Source organism: Plenodomus lingam (genome assembly GCF_022343315.1).
Source record: "Plenodomus lingam strain CAN1 chromosome Unknown scaffold_20, whole genome shotgun sequence".
Taxonomy (NCBI): domain Eukaryota; kingdom Fungi; phylum Ascomycota; class Dothideomycetes; order Pleosporales; family Leptosphaeriaceae; genus Plenodomus; species Plenodomus lingam.
Window position 1 is genome coordinate 2,427,030 of NW_027093974.1, and position 16,700 is coordinate 2,443,729.

The following is a 16,700-nucleotide window of genomic DNA, read 5'->3' on the forward strand; positions in this document are numbered from 1 at the left end:
TTTCGTGGTTTTTTTCGGAGTATGGGTGTTGGAAATTTTCGCTTTGGTTTTGGACTTGATTTTTGGATGACGATTCGCGTATCACTGCGTTCGTCTGGGCTTATATAACGTCTACGGACGAGGAACGAGACTGGTTGTGCACTGAAGCATCAAGCCGGAGTACAGGCTGTGCGGCAGATATATGATACCCATTGAACTTTTGACACTGTATAAGAACAATTGCCACAAAAATGACCGTGCAATACATGTTGTGGCCGCTTCGACTGAAATGTAAGAAGAGTTGAGTCGAGTGAATAGTTTTGATTAGTGTCTAATACTTGCCTGACCTATGTCAACCAACACAAGAAGTACAACTGAGATGCTCTTGTAACTGAATTCCCAAAGTCTCGCTATCTACCAACAGAAGTGCGCGTCCCACTCTAGCCATCAAAGTCATGCAACCATTAGCCCTCTAAAACAGTACGATGAACCACTCCATCGAGCTGAAGGAGTGCAGGAAGCTCTTGTCCATCAAGATCATCAATCTCCGACTGCGCCCGGTCCCAATCCGCAAAGCCATCCTCGTCCTCACTATCACTAGAATAGTCCACAGGCCCTGTAACACCATCCCACGGCGCGCTGCCGGGAGTCTTTGACCACGCCCAGAGACCCTGCACATGAGTGCAAATTGTCCGTCGGCCAATATATGGGTCCAACAGCCCTCCTTCGTTATCATCCTGGGGCTGACCAACCTTGGAAAGATGGTAGAAGCGCGCTACTCGCTCGCAGAAAGCAGAATCAAGTGGCATGGTGTTTGTTGTCTCGCCGAAGAAGATGGGTCGTTCGAGAAGACGCAATACCCGTGCTACATCTTCTCTATCGTAGACTTTCAGAGGCTGGAAGCGGAGATTGTATTCGTAGTCGTGAGCCAAGAGTATGAGCAAGAGGTATAAACGCGACACTGGAGTCCTCCAGTCCGGATGGTGCGAGACGGAGTAGCGGCTGGAGCCAGCCTTCAAAAGGTCATCATCAATGTCCTGTAGAGCAGTTGCCATGGAGGTAGTCGGATTGCGAATCTGGAACATGATCAAGGCACGCAGGAGGATCGAGTTGGGATTCTGCAGACTGGGTAGGAGTCTGGCGACGCGAATGAAGTTGCGACAAAGCACATCGAACGGACAAGTCTCAGGTGTAGAGGCTGGGAAAAGCTCCAGGATGCTGCGCTCGTAAGGAAAATGGATGTATAGGTCGAGTATGACGATGTCATGACTACTATGGGTACCTCCCGCTGATTCATCAATCTGCGTCAGGTTGAGTACGAGCGCTCGAATACCTCTTGACCACGCATTCTGTAGATGTTCGCGTGCCAGTAGACCATATTCCTGGCGGACGTTACGCCATAACGACATCAGGATCCCATGTGGATCACAGAGGTCTAACAGTCGTAAAACACGGCCTTGCGCAAAACGGACTTGGCGGCCACTCTCTACAAAATCTTCCCGCATTTCTTCCAGAGCTTCCGATTCAATCTTTTCAGGGTTGTTGAACAGTACTCCCCGGCAGTGTGGACATGTGCCCGTTGCGTCAGACTGCTGTAGCCACTTCTCCAGACAGATTCTGCCGAACTCATGTCCACATCCGCGAATCCTGATGGCCGTATGGGTGAAGTTGTACGGTTCGTAACAAATGGAGCACTGAGCAGGCTCGATGCCGTGTGCAAGAAATTCTTTCAGTGTGCGAGGCACAGGAGGAGTCTGAGCCATTGGAGGAGGGCGGGTCGCTGAGGTGGGCGGCAGAAAATGGTCGTGTGTTTCGGGTTGTTAGGAATCGCCTAGATCAATGAATAGATCTCAGATGATGGTAGTCAACGTTAAAGTCATTGGAAATGATTATATACAGTGAAGGAGGGTGAGACCTCGGGTCTTGGCAGCTGCTAGCGCGTCTTGCGGTTGCAGGAGGGTAGTGAAAACGCGCAAGGTAACATTGAATGGGAGAGAACTTCGCTGATGCTGAAAGAAAAATGCGCCATTAAACCCCGCAACGCAATATGTTCATATGAACCTTCGGCATTCATTCGCCATCTGAGTTTGCATGGCCAGTTGGACCCTGAGAAGTGTCTGTTGTTATACGTCAGCATCGTCAGGATTTTCGCAAGCCTAACGTTGACCTACAATCCATTGTTACAAACGCACGGTCTACTTCATTCAGACCTTCGAGACAATACTGGAGTGTCTCTGCAACGTCGTGACACCTTCTAAGCGGCGTATTCTCCGGCATAAGCACGTCGATCTCCACACAAACGCCGTCGCCCGCATGATAACACTTGATGCTCTTGAAACCTCCTACGAGCGGCGCGAACCGGTAAGCCATGAACATCATCTTCCTTTCTATGCGATCACTCGCCGCCTCGCCAGTGAGACGGGTAACATTCTCGAGACATGTACCAGCCCAATCGTAGATGATGAACAGTGAGAGAATCGAGGCACCAACAGGATCAAGCCACCAAACGTTTGCTTGGTGTCCTATAAGCGGAAAGAGAAGTGATAGGGTATTGAAGTAGACGTCTGCTTGTATTAGCGGTGCAGATGGCAGTTATCGACTCGATATGACCACTCACCAGTTTTGCAATCTTGTGCTAAGGCCTGCACTTGTGTCGTCTTGACCCTAGCACAACCTATCCAGATGATTCCTTTGACGACTATGGTTGCTACCATAGCAAATATGGCGGCTGGTGGCAATGTTGCCACTTTATGCTCTCCGTCCGGAAGAAGCTTCTTGACCGATTCTTGTAAGATCTGGAGGAAGGAAATGACCATTATGATAGAGAAAACCAATATACCTAGCGGCTCCAGCCGTCTTCGACCGATGGGGAACTTCTTCTTCAGGCTGGTAAGGCGCCATCCCACAAGTCTGTTGGTAACCCAGATGATGACGGTACATAGGAGATCCAAAGCAGAGTCCACCAGGGAAGCGATCAGAGACAGAGAGCTGGAGAAGAGAGCAGCTACGCCCTTGGCTGCGAGTAGAAAAATGTTTACGACGACATTGATCTACACTGAATCAGTAGACATACTTTTGGCATGATTATCTTGCTTACGTTGATGGCCCACTTTACATGCTTGGACGACTTTCTGCGTTTCTCTCGTTCGTCTTCCGGTAGAAACGGCTCGAGGTTCTCTCCACTGGTACCTAGTGGTCCACGATCTTCTGCCACCCCATCATTGTCAGTGTCCCGAGGGTGCATGCTGTCAACAATGTCGTCGGCGAGCGAGGAAACCACCATGTCGACCTCGAGCCAATCATCGATACGACTATTCTGCTCTTCGTAGAACTGTCGCACTTTTTTATTTTTGATGCATTTTAACTAGGACTTGTATCAGTTTCTGACCCCCTTTAGATGTTTCGAATGACCTTACACTCTCATCACTCTTGCGATAAATTTCCAATGCACCGTGGTCGACATTGTCAATCAGTTTTTTCTTCATGTCCGCAGCCCGATTGGCTTGCAGCGTCTGCTCAATCGCATCCCGGAATCTCTGCCGTGAATCTCGGATAGGGTTGATGGTTCCATAGCCGCTCTCTAGATCGACGCGTTTATACTTGGTGTATTCGTCGCCGTCGCGTTCTCCACTGAGACTGTTGTTTGATCCATTTCTCAAGAGGCTTCGACGGGTCCCAACCATGGTAATTAGATTTGCAAGGTATAGATGAAATGTCCAGGAAGGCCTGTCAGAAGAATTGATGGGGAAGAAGAGAGGAGAATGAAGGCTACTGGCAGACAAGGTCAAGCATCAGACGACGGTCCGAAGTCATGCCAGAGACGAGGACGTTGGAATAAGTAATAGCGCCATAGAGCGCATCATAAGATGGCGACATTAGACTTCTTGTGGCTAGTGTCCCGTCCGCGTCCCTGCATACGCTGGACAAGCTTTGTTGATGCTTGCATCGTCGGCCTTTGGAAGTTGAAACGAGGAATGACATCACTTGGGTTGGTTTCTGCGATCCCGTCTTTGCCGCAACTAGAGCGCGATGTGCGGTTAGATACTTGGCAGGCACCCTCGTAGGTAACAGAGGTTAAGAATATCAATTGAGAGATATAATACCTTCTATGGTATGCCTGGAATTTGGTTCGTTGTTCCTAGTCCGTTGCGATTGTGACTTAGTGTGGACGCCTCGTACCGTGGTTAGAATCAGGAGTGCTGACGTCAGGTGGAAATTCCATGTCCAATGCGTTGACCACGTCTCCATAAACCGTTGATATCTGAACTTGGTTACCGCATTTATACTTGCAAGGCATCTATTCCGAGCTGCTCAGTCTCCACTGTGGATTAGGTACACAGTACAATGCATTACTGAGTGCAAAAAAAAAACAATGAGTGTCGCAGGCTTGCTATCCTTTCACAAACCTACTGTGGATGTATCTGTCTCGACAACAACACCATCGGCTCACGGCACAAGTTACAGCTTCGCATTTAACATCGCCCACCATGCACTTGATCGGCACTGCCTTGCAATCCTGTCCGGGATGCGAGTATCAGGAGCTGTGAAACCTGCATACCAAGGTGGGTACTCTACGGCGCCATTCAGGCGTCTACCTAGCTGGCGACCAACGTCACAGACAAGTCTGCACATGCACATGCAGGCCCAAGTCAAACACCGCATCGACGCAGCTGTAGTGACTTCGACGTTATTCCCCAGAAACCACATTCGAAACTTGCAAGCTACGAGCAAGTGTCACTGTCAATAACCTGGTGTATCGCAATTACATAAGCAAATTTTTGTAACCTCGGGAAGGATAGCAGGCCTCAACGGTACCGGAACCGGGTAATGAGCTGTTGGAGTTTAGGCGGCCCAAAGCAAAGCCAACTTCGCGAGATCTCTGTCTAGGCGTGGACTTGGAACTGCACAAACATCTTCATACGATCTGTGTCCAAACGCTCAGAACAGCTACCATGGCACCTCCAGCCCCTTCCACCCGTCATCCACACAACGCGATAATCCTAGCCACCTTCGCGGTTCTTGCATCTGCTGGAGCATGGTTCATGCGTATCTCGCCCATCCTGAACGATGTCCCTGTTGGCTTCGCAGATATTTCCGAAACAGGCACGTTTCCCAATGGCATGCCCGTTAAGCAGCATTTCACTGGGGTAAAGCCCCTCGACGATGGCTTATCGTTTCTCGTCGCTGCGTTCATCTATGGTCCAACTGGTTGGAACGAAGCGCTGTATTGGCAGCAACTCCACTTCCTGTGCCAGATAGCGGGTATGATTGCCATTATGAATGTCGAGGCTTGTCGAGAGCGCAATCAGAGCAGTTGGCTGAAGTAGTAAGTTTCGCCCATACTCCTTGCACGTGACCTATATGCGATCACGGTGGGAGAGGCTGACCTCGAACCAGCACGGCTCTGTATGCGTTTCTGTACCAGAACATCGGTGCTTGTGTGATTGTTCCCATTTGGTGGATCCTTTTCCACCGACTATCCGCTACAAAATCATACTTTTCCCAGGGTCGGGCGGTGCCTTTGCCATATGCACGCCTCATCCTACCAGCCACAATCATACTCTACGTCCTCCCCACAATCGCAATGTTCATGCCAGGAAACGACCTAAACACTGTTCAAAACATCCTTGCTTTCTGGCAAGTTTCCCCAATCCTTGTCAATATCCCGCTCTGGCTTGCCGCGCCCTTCGTCTCGTCTCCGACCTCCACATCAACCACATCAAAGGCAAAAACTGCCGATCTCGCCCATCTTAAAGCAATCTACGGTTTCTTCTTCGTCACAAGCGTAGCAGTACATTGGTACACCATCTACGGCGTCTCGGTTTCTGAAAACCCCAGCGTGACATATGCCTCCGTGTGGGTGCCCAGTACCTACAAGTGGAAAAACGATCTATCCGCGGGCATACTGTACCTCTTCCAATGCGACTGGATTGTTACAGGATTGGTACATATGATACCCGCTTTCATCGCTGTGTGCGATGTACAGCGATTGCTCCATGGCACAGTCACTGGCGAACAGGTTATCGAAGCTGGAATGGCGGCGTTGTCGTTGACGTGGCTTGCGGGACCGGGTGCGGCGCTCGCTGCTGTTTGGTATTGGAGGGAGGGGAAGCTGGCGCTGATTGAAGCGAAGATGAGTGCTGGAGCTGTGAAGAAGGGCTTGTGAGTGTGAGGACAGAGACAGTGAGTACTTTTTGAATTATTGTTACTTGTGGCCATATGGAATTCAATACCCAAGAGGCTACATACGCTTTCAAGCAAGGTGGGAGGTAAACTGGATCCATGTCAAGGAATTTGCATATCCCTTCCAACACTGTTGTGACCCCTCACTCTTTCAATTCAGGAGGCTTTAGATGGACCGAGGATGCTCGAGGGGTGAACAACAAATACATCACCAGCTCCACACAAAAAACCACCTGGAAACACATCCAAACAACACACCCACCCCCCCACTCACACCACCATCCCCCTCAAAACATCCCCCACACCTCCCAGCAACCCCGTCCCAAAAATCCTCTCCCAGTCCCCCTCCAACACCGCCTTCAACACCTCAACCCCCATACCAACCACCACCCGCGTCCCCTCCAAATCAGCCCACTCCACCCTCGTCGGCCAAAACGCAACATGCACCGCCCAATGCACCACCATCCTCCTCACCCACCCCGCAACCACCCCTCCTCTGCGCCCCGCATACGCCTCCAAAAACGCGCGCAACAGGCCCCTACCACCCCTAAACCGATCATGCAACCAAGCCTCAGCCGCAAACTGCCCCACGTCCGTAGCGCTCGTGCCGCGCCGAACGAGTTCCCAGTCTACAATGCTGAGCTCGAGCTTCGTTGCCGCGGCGTGTGGTGCAGGTCCCGTGTGCAGTAGGATGTTGCCGGGCCAGAAGTCGCCGTGGCAGATGCATTCGTTGTCTGTGGCGAGGAGGGTGCCGAATTGCGTGTTTATGGTTTTGCCGAGTTGGGGGTCGTGTGAGAAGTCTTGGAGGGCGAGATGGAGGTTGTCGTAGGAGTGGCGGTAAAGGTGTAGGGCAATGGGGTTGTTGTTGTGAGTCTGCTGGTGTGGCGTGGTTGGTGTATCAACGGTGTTTGTTTGTGAAGACGGTGTCGATGGGGTGAGAGAAGTGGGTTTCGAGGTGTGGTGTAGGTCTGCGAGCCAGTGTGCTAGAGCGTGTCCGACGGCTGGGATGTCGAGTTTGGGATCATCGTATGCGGCTTTTAGGTTGCGAGTCCCGCCGTCGGTGATGCATAGGAGCTTTTGAGGTTGGTCGTAGCTGACCAGAGACGGAGTCTGTACTGTAATTGTGGTTTGTCCGGATGTGTGTGATGTTGGGGGTACAGTGGAAAGGAAGTTCAAGATGAAGGCTTCATAGTCCATGCGGCGGACGTCAAGCGCAAAGTCCTTGCTGGAGCGTGAGTAAGGTGCCGCATGTTTGTAGATTCTGGTCGAACTGTCCGTGCCAGTGACTCGGTAGACGTAGTTTGCGTTTCCACCAGAGAGGAGGACGATCTCGTCGTCGTTTGATTGACCTGTTGCAATGAGACAGTTGCGCAGACCATCTATGGTGGTAAGATGGAGATTAGGGGCCGTTGCATCCATGTCTATTTTAAACTCGTTCAACGAATTCTTGGAAATGGCAATTTATGTCGAAGGAAAAAGGCAGGATTTGCATCAGGCTGGAATGGGAGCTGCTCACCTCAAGGGAATAGTCTCCTTTATGCTTGCCCACCAATCTCATCACCCTTCACAACCCGGCGCGAATTTCAATTGACCCCAGAATAAAAAACATCCATAGGATACACAAGTGACAAAACGGTCCTAGATTTGCCAAGCTGATCGGTATGATACAAAATGAGTCACGTCGCCAAGGCCCCGTCCAGTGAATGTATACCATAGTCAAAGTGGGGTCACAACGCTAACCTTCTAACAGGCAAGCCACGCCATCCACACCCATCCCATTCAAGCAAACAAAAGTGCGCGCCATACACAACCGCCTTCAAAACCAAAACACACCCTCGGCCACTGCACCCTCCTCTCCAATCTTCAATTCACTCAATCTCTTCTTCAGCCTCCCAGCCACAATGTCCCCATACTCCTCCAAATGATCCGGCTGTGGCGGGCCAGGCATCTTACTCTTATCCGTTCTCAGCCACGCGATATGCGGCGCACCATCACAGGCGCCCTTGATCTTGTCGAACATTTCGTCGTCAAAGCCGCCGCCAAGCGCAACCGCGAGGGGAGGCTTGGTGTAGTTTTGCGAGCCGTGGTTGGAGGAGGCGTTGGGTGGGGGCTGGGAATTGAGCAAGAGGGGGATGTCTGAGACGCCGGATTCGACGGAGAGAACGATGTGGATGACTGGGTTGTGGTGTTAGATGTGAGTGAGGGTGTGCTGGTACATGTGTAGACTGGTTTGACGTGTACTGCACATGAATGGCGAAAATCTCTCAAGATGTATTCTCAAGATGCATCTTTTTACATACCATCAAATTCAGGTAGCAATCCCTTGCGAACCGTAGTTGCGATAGTCGCATGCAGACCGCATAGGACGATGGGAACAGGTGCCATGATGCGTCTTGTCTGGGAGAAAGATCTCGAGGCTTGGAATGCAAAATTCCGTGAAGAAGTTGCGAGGTTGAAGACAAGATTTCTGGAGGTACTTATGCGAGAGATGAGCATGCCTGTTCGATATCGAGAACTGGAAGTGTCGTCTACATATAGGTGACGTACAAGGTTGATCCCAATGGGGGAGTTGTCCATTGCACTAGAGGAGATCAAGACTAGGCTCGCTCTTTGGAGAGAGCGAACACCATGTTGCTTACTCATATATCTCACCAGCTGATGCCTAGTAGGATGAAGCTGATAACCGGTCAAGGGTTGAGTCTCGTGAATTGCACATGGCTGCGGTGAGATCTAGCCTCTAGAATGTAAAGTGGAGTATTGATCATGTCTACGCATGCGATCTACCGGTACCTACCCTGGGAACTATCTATTATGATTATGCGATTACCTGAGATATCAGTGTCCACCAAATCACCATACCGAAGCACCTTAATGCTTCCTCAACATCAGCACCACCCAGCCCAACACCCGATACACAAACACAATCACCAGCATATACCCAACATACCTGCCCACATTCGCAGTATTATACCCATACATCCCCAACACCGCCTTGCCCTCCACCATACACTGATCCTGCAGAGCGCTGGGATACATGCACTGACACCCTCCCCCCTCCAGCATCTCGCACGAATAATTCCGCTTGCCAAACTCATTCACCATCATGCCACGGAAGACGTAGGCCTGGTAATCAATATAGTGAAACACATATCGCCAGAAGACATTCAGCGTCTCGGGCTGCACCATGAACCCATTCACACACATCCACAGCCCATTCGCAAACGCCGTCGCAGCCAGCGCAACAACGAAGATGGGGATCAGCGAGGAGAGGAGAACGACGAGCGACTCGGCGGCCAGGAGATCGAGGAAGAGCCAGAGCACCCACATCCAGAAGCCGTCTGCGGTGGGGCGAAAGTTGCCAAGCCAGTAGGAAATAACGGAGAAGAGAATGGTGATGAGGAAGAGGTAGGGTATGCCGATGATGAAGTTTGCAATCATAAAGGCCGTGGGGCCGTACAGGCCATTCGCTCGTTCTTTGGTGTAGATGCTGAGATCCTCGAGGAAGGCGGGGATGTAGGCAACGGCCATGAAGGACATGAATGCTCCGCCGAAGAATATCGCATTGGTGAAGGATTGGATGTTGGCTTGGACGGGGTCAAGGCGTAGCCAGACGGTGCCCATTAGGATGGCAAGCCCAATGTACATTGCGATGCGGATGCCGTAGGCGACGATGTCGCGGTAACTCTTGATGAAGGAGCGGTGGATGAGTGTTAGTGGGACGAAAAGGGGGTTGGCTGTCTTTGGTGACGTTGTGGCTGTAGCATGTGAGGGCAAGGCTGAGCTTGCTGAAGATGTCTCGTGGATGCGAGAAGCAATGGAGGCGGCGGTGCTGGAGTTGGCCCATGAGGTGTGGAGGTGGGTAAGACGGTCTGCCGACTTCCCTTGGTCGTGCGAAAAGTCGGTATTCACGAGCTGGATTACATGTTCGGCGGGATTCGTATAAAGTGGCATCTATGGTTGTCAGTATGTCCAATCATTCATGGCTTGGAGATGCGCACCTCGTAGCCCAGTTGGGAAAAGTAGTCGTTGATAGCAGTCACAGGTCCATTGTACACGACCTTGCCACGCGAAAGCAGCATGAGCTTGTCAAATAGTTCGAATGTAGTAGTGGATGGCTGATGAATGGAAGCAATGACCAAAATCTGCCCTGTCGTTAGTTTTCATGACAATCAGGAAGGATATATGATGAGTGAATTACCTTGTGCTTCTTTGCGACATCCCTTACGAAGCTCATAACCTCGAAACTCGCTGCCGAGTCCAAACCGCTCGTCGGTTCATCCAGAAACAGTATCTTGGGACTAGTTATCAATTGACTAGCCACGCTGACTCTCCTCTTCTGGCCACCAGAGAGGCCTTTGCGAATTGGTGTACCAATAAGGGTATTGGCTTGGTTCTGGAGTCCAAAGGCAGAGAGCAGACCGTCAATTCGTGCCTTGCGTTCGTTCTTCGTCACTGAGCTTGATAGCACCAGTCAGTATCCTGTTAATGAGACACCATGTAAAGTATTGGATGATGGATCAAGGACAAGTAAGTAAAGACATACCTCGGTAGCGCAAGCTTGGCTGCAAAGTACATCGTCTCCCTTACGGTAAGACTTCCAACCAAAGCATCCTCTTGTTCAACATACGAGCTCAGCTTTCGAAAGGTAGTAAGGTTAGTCGGTGCCCCATTGACCAGCAGGTTTTGCTGTCCCGTCGAATTGGCTGTTGCAGCGCGATGTGCCAGAACGTTCAAGAGCGTGGTTTTTCCTGGGATGAATGAGCAGTGTAGGGAGTAGACTGTGAAAACGCAATTTACCTGATCCACTGGGGCCCATCAAGGCGATCATCTCACCTACAAGTCTGTTAGTACCGAGAAAATGGGAATATAAGGTGGAAGGCCTTACCGGCTTCGACGAAGCCATTGACATTGGAGAGAAGATCGAGAGGCTGCTTTGTACCCCGATCCTTCACAGTGACCGTCACGCCGTCCCAGCTAAAGTGATGAAGCTCCTCATTCGTCAAATGAGCATAATCCGCATCCACAGCATCCTTCTCCACATCTGCCGTATTATTCGAGGAAGTCATCCTATACTGGTAATCGTAATCCCGTCAATCTCGTACCTGAACAAAAGACCAAGTACGCAACTGCGTATACCAATTGCTTTCCAAAAAAAGTCGGACGGAAATAAAAACCCAAAGCAGCTTCAGATTTGCATATCCCGAAAACAGCCCTACCACACCCCTCCGTCATATATATATATATATATATATACATCCCACCGGCCCTAAAACCCAGGCGACCTTATCATCGACGAACCCGCTTAGCAACAAAGAGTTTCGGCGACCCGAGTCTGCAACGCTGCACGCGCTAAATAAAAAAAAGGTGACAGCGTAAGCAGGGATCGCCACGCCCGCCTACCATCGTCATCTCTCCTAATTCTTCCCGCTGCAACCTAGGCGCTCGGGAACCCAGTGGGCTAATGATACGAGGGGGATGGGGTGGTTGGGAGAATGCGCATTACGTGAGCTGGGTTGGAGAGGGGCGTGCTGTTGTAGCGCATGTAGGTAAAGAGAGAGAGAGAGAGAGAGAGAGAGACAAAGAAGTACAACTACATGACCGAGCCATCCACGACCAAGGGCTTCGAAATTAACATTCAACCAGATCCCTCCCTCCCCAGGAATGAGAAACCTGGAGATTAACCAATCCAAAAAATAAAAATAAAAAATCCCCCACGCCGTTCATTTACTTGCCAGAATCCTGTTCTGCAGGCACTGCCTAAAAGAGCACAAACACGCATACAACCGCCACCCATTGCACCGGTAATAACTAATCATCCCCAATGCAATCCTGAAAAAATCTTCGCCTCTCCAGGGCGCTCTCCGCCTTGCCTTGCCTTGCCTTGCCATATCTGACAAACCATCGCGGTCGAGCTGGAAGATGGCCGGTGATGGTTAGGAGGATTGAATAGCTAGTGCGAACGATGGGAACTTGATGTGTGCTAGTTGGTTTCGCTGTCGGCGATGTGGGAGGGGCGCGCACGGACGGGGGATACGGGACCTCGCCGACATGCCTTGGGGGGGGGGGGGGTCACGTGGGCTGGTGTGTGGGTGTTCAATGGTTACATGTGCTGTGCAGGTAGGGTGGAGTTTGTGTGCATGGTTGGGAGTATATGGGATTGATCTGGGTAAATGGAAAGGGATGGGTAGGGTGGTGCTGGGTCAGTCGACTTGGTATCTCGTGCGGCGACGTGAAAGACTGGGTACCACCATATCCTGCTGCTAATAGGGCCCATCACAGACATATCCCTATACCGTACATACACAGTCGTCAAGAAAAGCCCACTGCTCTCCAAAGCCAACACGCCAAAATTCTCTGCATTATCCTAGAACCGCGTTCCCGATTCCTACATCTGAATCTTTCCAGAGACGCCATAGCTTATGCAGTAGGTAATGCAACAACGAGCTCCAAAAAAAAACTTGTCCCCTTGGATAGGAAAAGAAAGGACCTGATATCTGTAACTACGACACCTTCCCTTTCGAGTAGCAAGAACAAGACATTGCCAAACGCCTTTTCCCTTTCCCGTTGCTCAAGACGACATTTTCGCTTCCAAACAAGCATCTTTCCTATTCGTCCTCGTCTTCCTCCATTGCCACGTCAGTCTTTGGCGCTGTAGTCCCTTCGTCTTCATCCTCGTCTTCGTCGTCTACGACGCGAGCTTTGCGGGGTCGGGGTGCCGCCGTCGCAGCTTCCTCATCTCTACTCTCTGCCTCTTTGCCTGCTGCCTCATCCTCGGGCGCCGCAGTCTCCGCAGCCAGCTCCTCATCGCTCTCGCTATCAATGTACTCCTTACTCTTGTACTTGCCCGCGGGCTCACTCTTCCTCGCAAGCTTTCTCTTCTTCTTCTCCCGCGGCTTCTCGTCGTCGCTTCCAGCCTCGGTGCCACTCACAGTCGTCCGTCTGCGTCTACTCCTGCGCTCGTCTTCAGACCCACTAGCCGCCGTGTCCGAATCCGCATCCTTCTTCTTGCGCTTCGGGCCTTTGGGTCGACTCCTGCGCTCCGCCTTCCTCGTCTCTCGGTCCTCTTCCTCCTCCATGCGCTTGCGCTCGTCCAGACTGCGGAGCTCCATGAGTTCACGGTCACGCTGGGCAATGCGTTCTTGCTCTTCGAGGAGCTTGCGCTTCCTTTCGGCCGCCTCGGCAGCTTTACGTGCTTCTTCTTCTGCGCGACGCGCAAGTTCGGCTTCGCGGAGGCGGCGCGCGGTTTCTTTCTTGGAGAGTGCTTCACCTTCGTAGGCGAGTTGCTTCTCACGGACACGTTCGAGTTGCTTGACCATTGTGTTGCGACCCATGTTTGCACGAGAGGTAATGTCGGAGCGAGGGAAGGGGGGATGTTCCTCTTTGGCAAGTTTGTCCATGGTATCGATGGCTTCGGCGAGACCGACGATTGCCGAATCAACTTCTTCCAGGGTGCGTTGGTTCTCGGGAAGGTTGTATAGCACGGTTGCCACTTGGAACTGCAGGAAGGCGACGTTGAACTGAGCAGATAAATCTGTGGGCATGATGGAGAGAACCTGCTTGGAGTAGTCGAGCGCGGTGCGGAAACCGGCCATGCTGTTCTCGTGGCGGGCGCGGAGATACCAGGTTCGTCCCAGACATTGAAGGATCTTTGGGTCATTTTGGCGATCGCGAGCCAGGGCTGCTTCATACTGTGATTTTGTCAGCACGTGAATCCTGAGATGGACTTGATTTTACCTACATTTTCAATGGCTCGGTTGTACTGCTTGATCTCACAGTAAGTATGCCCGAGGTTGGTGTAGACACTGTGATCCTTGAGTGTCTCCTTGACCTTGGTAAAGATCTGCAAGGCGGTCGAGTAATCCCTCTTGTCCTCTACCAAAGCGATTGCGATACCTTGCGCAGCATACGCGTTTCTGGGGTCAATCTGCAAGACTTTCTCGAAGAACTCAACCGCTCGCTCGTATTGCTTCCGTCGTTTCTCCTTCTCTTGTTCTGAGCTCCTCGGCATCTCGCGGGCAATCGCCAGAGTGATGTTACCCATACCCATCAAGGAATAGGCGTCATGCTTGTCAAACTTCTGGAGAGTGTGCTTGTAATGTCGCTGTTCCTCGTCGGTTACGAATTGCGAGGTCCTCCTCTTGGTCTTATTCAGCATCCAGCCATACAGCGCCCTGACCTCGGTGTTGTCCTCGTTCGCCTTGAAAAGATCCTTGACCGCCCTGGGACCTTCGCCCTCGGGGTTCTCCCGCAGAGAAATGTAGGCCAAACGGAGGCGTGCGTCAATGTAGTCCCCATGTCGTTGAAGAAGACTGTCATAAACGCTCCTAGCATCCTTCCACATACCCTCGGCTTCGTACGTGCGTGCAAGATTGTAACTGATTGAAGTGACGAGTGCGTCCGTGTCGATGCCCTCGTCACGACTCTCTGCCTTGACGCAGGCATTCAGGGCCGTCTGGAAAAATTCACGTGCTGTAACAAAGCGATCTGCCTGGTAATGGAAGCAACCCATGTTGTTGAGTAAGTGAGGGGGGAGGAACTCGCGCAACGCCGCCTTGACCTGAATTGGGTCTTCAATGCCTTCCGGATAGTCTTCTTCGGGGATTGCGTCCAGCTCCATTTGTTCCACCTCTTCAAGACACCTCAAGCTCTTTTCTGGGTGGTCAATTTCGTATAACCTAGCCAGGTTCAACAAAACTGACTGGTCGGGGACGGCCTTTCGCTTTGGGTCTTTCCAGGCACTTTGAACTGTCTCGAGATATTTGAGAGCCTTTCTGAGTTCCGCCGACTTGTCCTCGGTGGATTTGCTGTTCTGAGCGGCGAAGACATCCTCTGCGTACAGCGTGCCAAGCAGTGTTTGCGCTTCTAAAACGGGCGACTGCTGTAGGATCTTTTCGAGACGAAATTTGGCGCCATCATAGTTGCTCATCAGAACATTCATCTGTGCCAACCCAAATTTCGCTGGGATGAAACCACGTTCCTCACCACCTCGGGCCTGATCAGACTTTGAATAGTACTCGGCGGCTTTTGCAATGTCCTCTTCATGATGTGCCTTCTTGGCCCGAAGATGCCAGCCGTCACTGGCAATGGCATTGGTATCCGTCAGACTGATGGCGCGCATAGCCACCGTCTCCGTCTTTGCAAAGTCACGCCTGACGAGGAAATGGCTTCCTAGGGTGGCGCATGTGAGGGGGAATTGGTTGTCCAGCTTGGTCGAGGGTACAATGTATTGGTTGATTGCCTTCTTGTATAGCTCGACGAATTTGGGGTCTGTCGACGAGTAGCTGGCGGTTAGGTGGAGGTTGTAAATGCCCAACAGGGTAAGCGCAATCTTGGATTTTGGGTTCAACTCGAGCGATCGCTGCCATGCGCCCGCAGCGTCGTGTTTGAAACCGAGCTGCCAAAAGCAGCAGCCGATGCCGATGCGCGGATCAGGATCCAGCATGTCTGGGGAACTCTCCAGGATGTTCTGGTATCCCTTGAGAGCATCCGCCCACTTGCCCATGGAATAATGGACGCGCGCCTTGCCCATCTTGGCCATCAAGTTCCTCCCACCCGATGCCCTGAGTGCATCTTCGAAGCATTTGGCAGCCTGCTTGAGTGTCTCCATGCGTTCGGGGCTCACAGCATTGGGTCCAGCCGTCGTCGCAGGGCCTTGGAGGGAGGCGCGGAGGAGGTAGAGGACACCGCGAGCGAGGAACAGCGGTGGGTGCGAGGGGCTAATTCGAGAGGCGTCGTTGAGCACACTGGTGGCTGCTTGCAGGTAGTAGTCCTTCAACTTGACATCGGGATCCGTCTGGGAGTCTACACAGGTCAGCTTTCATGTTTGCGCGTCTCATGGGTGGGGTTTGTTGCCATACCCTGCTTGGTACGGGGCGCCTCCCGACACTTGAGGAGATACAGCCAGCACAGGCCGTTGAGGATGCTGAGCCTGTCCTCGCCGCGCGCGTTGCCAAAGACCTGAATCGCCTGGCTCAAGACGTCTATGGCCACATGAACCTTCTTGTGCTTTGCGTAGGCCACTGCGACCTTAACCCAAGTGGACGTCAAGCTCTTTTCGTTTTCGAGAATGGCGCACAGCTCGGTAGGGTCGTCCTGAATATCCTCGTCTAGCGGGATCTCGACATCGAGCTGGCCTCCCTCGTCATCGGCGACTGAGATGGTGATGGCACTGGGCACGTCCGAATAGCGCGGCGGGGGGAACATGGAGCCCGCGCCATTCACGCCATTCGCGCCATTCGCGTAGACGGCGGCCATGGAGATGATGAAGGGCTCTCGCGATTGGGAGAGCTGTCCTTTTGTTTTCGGGGCTCTGATGTGGAGAGAACGTGGAGAAGGTGATTAGCGCGACATAGCAAGGGGGAGACAGGCCGTCGAGGGCGAAGTGCGTGCGACGATGGGTTGGATGGGCAGTGAATGAGTGGGTTGAGAAAAGCAAAGCTCCCGGACAAGGGAAGCGCGCGCGACTCGGCAGGCCGTAGTCTTGGCACAAACACCCCTACTCTACAGTGCAATAGCATGCACACTTGCAGTCTTACACT

General features: G+C 52.0%; 5 protein-coding genes across 5 annotated transcripts; 1 reads left to right on the forward strand and 4 right to left on the reverse strand.

Annotated features, from left to right (window-relative positions):
• Nucleotides 1-443: 443 nt before the first annotated feature.
• On the reverse strand, nucleotides 444-1,742 carry IAQ61_011868 (uncharacterized protein; the record flags this gene model as incomplete). Its single annotated transcript, XM_003844394.1, has 1 exon — nucleotides 444-1,742. The coding sequence occupies one exon, from the start codon at nucleotides 1,740-1,742 to the stop codon at nucleotides 444-446; it is 1,299 nt and encodes a 432-aa protein (XP_003844442.1).
• Nucleotides 1,743-1,889: 147 nt separating this feature from the next.
• IAQ61_011869 (uncharacterized protein) lies at nucleotides 1,890-4,170 on the reverse strand. The gene is made up of 5 exons (XM_066099382.1): nucleotides 3,396-4,170; nucleotides 3,077-3,343; nucleotides 2,597-3,029; nucleotides 2,151-2,543; nucleotides 1,890-2,096 (listed from the first exon to the last, which is right to left on the reverse strand). Exons 1-5 carry the CDS (start codon nucleotides 3,660-3,662, stop codon nucleotides 2,050-2,052), a joined length of 1,407 nt encoding a protein of 468 aa, XP_065950901.1. The 5' UTR covers nucleotides 3,663-4,170; the 3' UTR covers nucleotides 1,890-2,049.
• Nucleotides 4,171-4,931: 761 nt separating this feature from the next.
• Nucleotides 4,932-6,145, forward strand: IAQ61_011870 (uncharacterized protein; the record flags this gene model as incomplete). The annotated part of the gene is made up of 2 exons (XM_003844396.1): nucleotides 4,932-5,305; nucleotides 5,377-6,145. The coding sequence occupies 2 exons, from the start codon at nucleotides 4,932-4,934 to the stop codon at nucleotides 6,143-6,145; spliced, it is 1,143 nt and encodes a 380-aa protein (XP_003844444.1).
• Nucleotides 6,146-6,700: 555 nt separating this feature from the next.
• IAQ61_011871 (uncharacterized protein) lies at nucleotides 6,701-11,486 on the reverse strand (the record flags this gene model as incomplete). The annotated part of the gene is made up of 10 exons (XM_003844399.2): nucleotides 11,048-11,486; nucleotides 10,960-10,995; nucleotides 10,706-10,910; nucleotides 10,361-10,619; nucleotides 10,161-10,304; nucleotides 9,233-10,113; nucleotides 8,463-8,743; nucleotides 7,996-8,337; nucleotides 6,754-7,541; nucleotides 6,701-6,709 (listed from the first exon to the last, which is right to left on the reverse strand). The coding sequence occupies exons 1-10, from the start codon at nucleotides 11,226-11,228 to the stop codon at nucleotides 6,701-6,703; spliced, it is 3,126 nt and encodes a 1,041-aa protein (XP_003844447.2). The 5' UTR covers nucleotides 11,229-11,486.
• Nucleotides 11,487-12,767: 1,281 nt separating this feature from the next.
• IAQ61_011872 (uncharacterized protein) lies at nucleotides 12,768-16,416 on the reverse strand (the record flags this gene model as incomplete). The annotated part of the gene is made up of 3 exons (XM_003844400.1): nucleotides 12,768-13,850; nucleotides 13,901-15,963; nucleotides 16,020-16,416. 3 exons carry the CDS (start codon nucleotides 16,414-16,416, stop codon nucleotides 12,768-12,770), a joined length of 3,543 nt encoding a protein of 1,180 aa, XP_003844448.1.
• Nucleotides 16,417-16,700: the final 284 nt, after the last annotated feature.

Bases quoted from the DNA above. Each gene is read 5' to 3' on its own strand.
- IAQ61_011869 (XM_066099382.1), bottom strand. From the start codon at position 3,662: ATGGTTGGGACCCGTCGAAGCCTCTTGAGAAATGGATCAAACAACAGT. The intron at 2,544-2,596 runs GTGAGTGGTCAT...TAATACAAGCAG, and splicing joins AGCACAAGATTGCAAAACTG to ACGTCTACTTCAATACCCTA. The intron at 2,097-2,150 runs GTAGGTCAACGT...GTATAACAACAG, and splicing joins TGCGTTTGTAACAATGGATT to ACACTTCTCAGGGTCCAACT.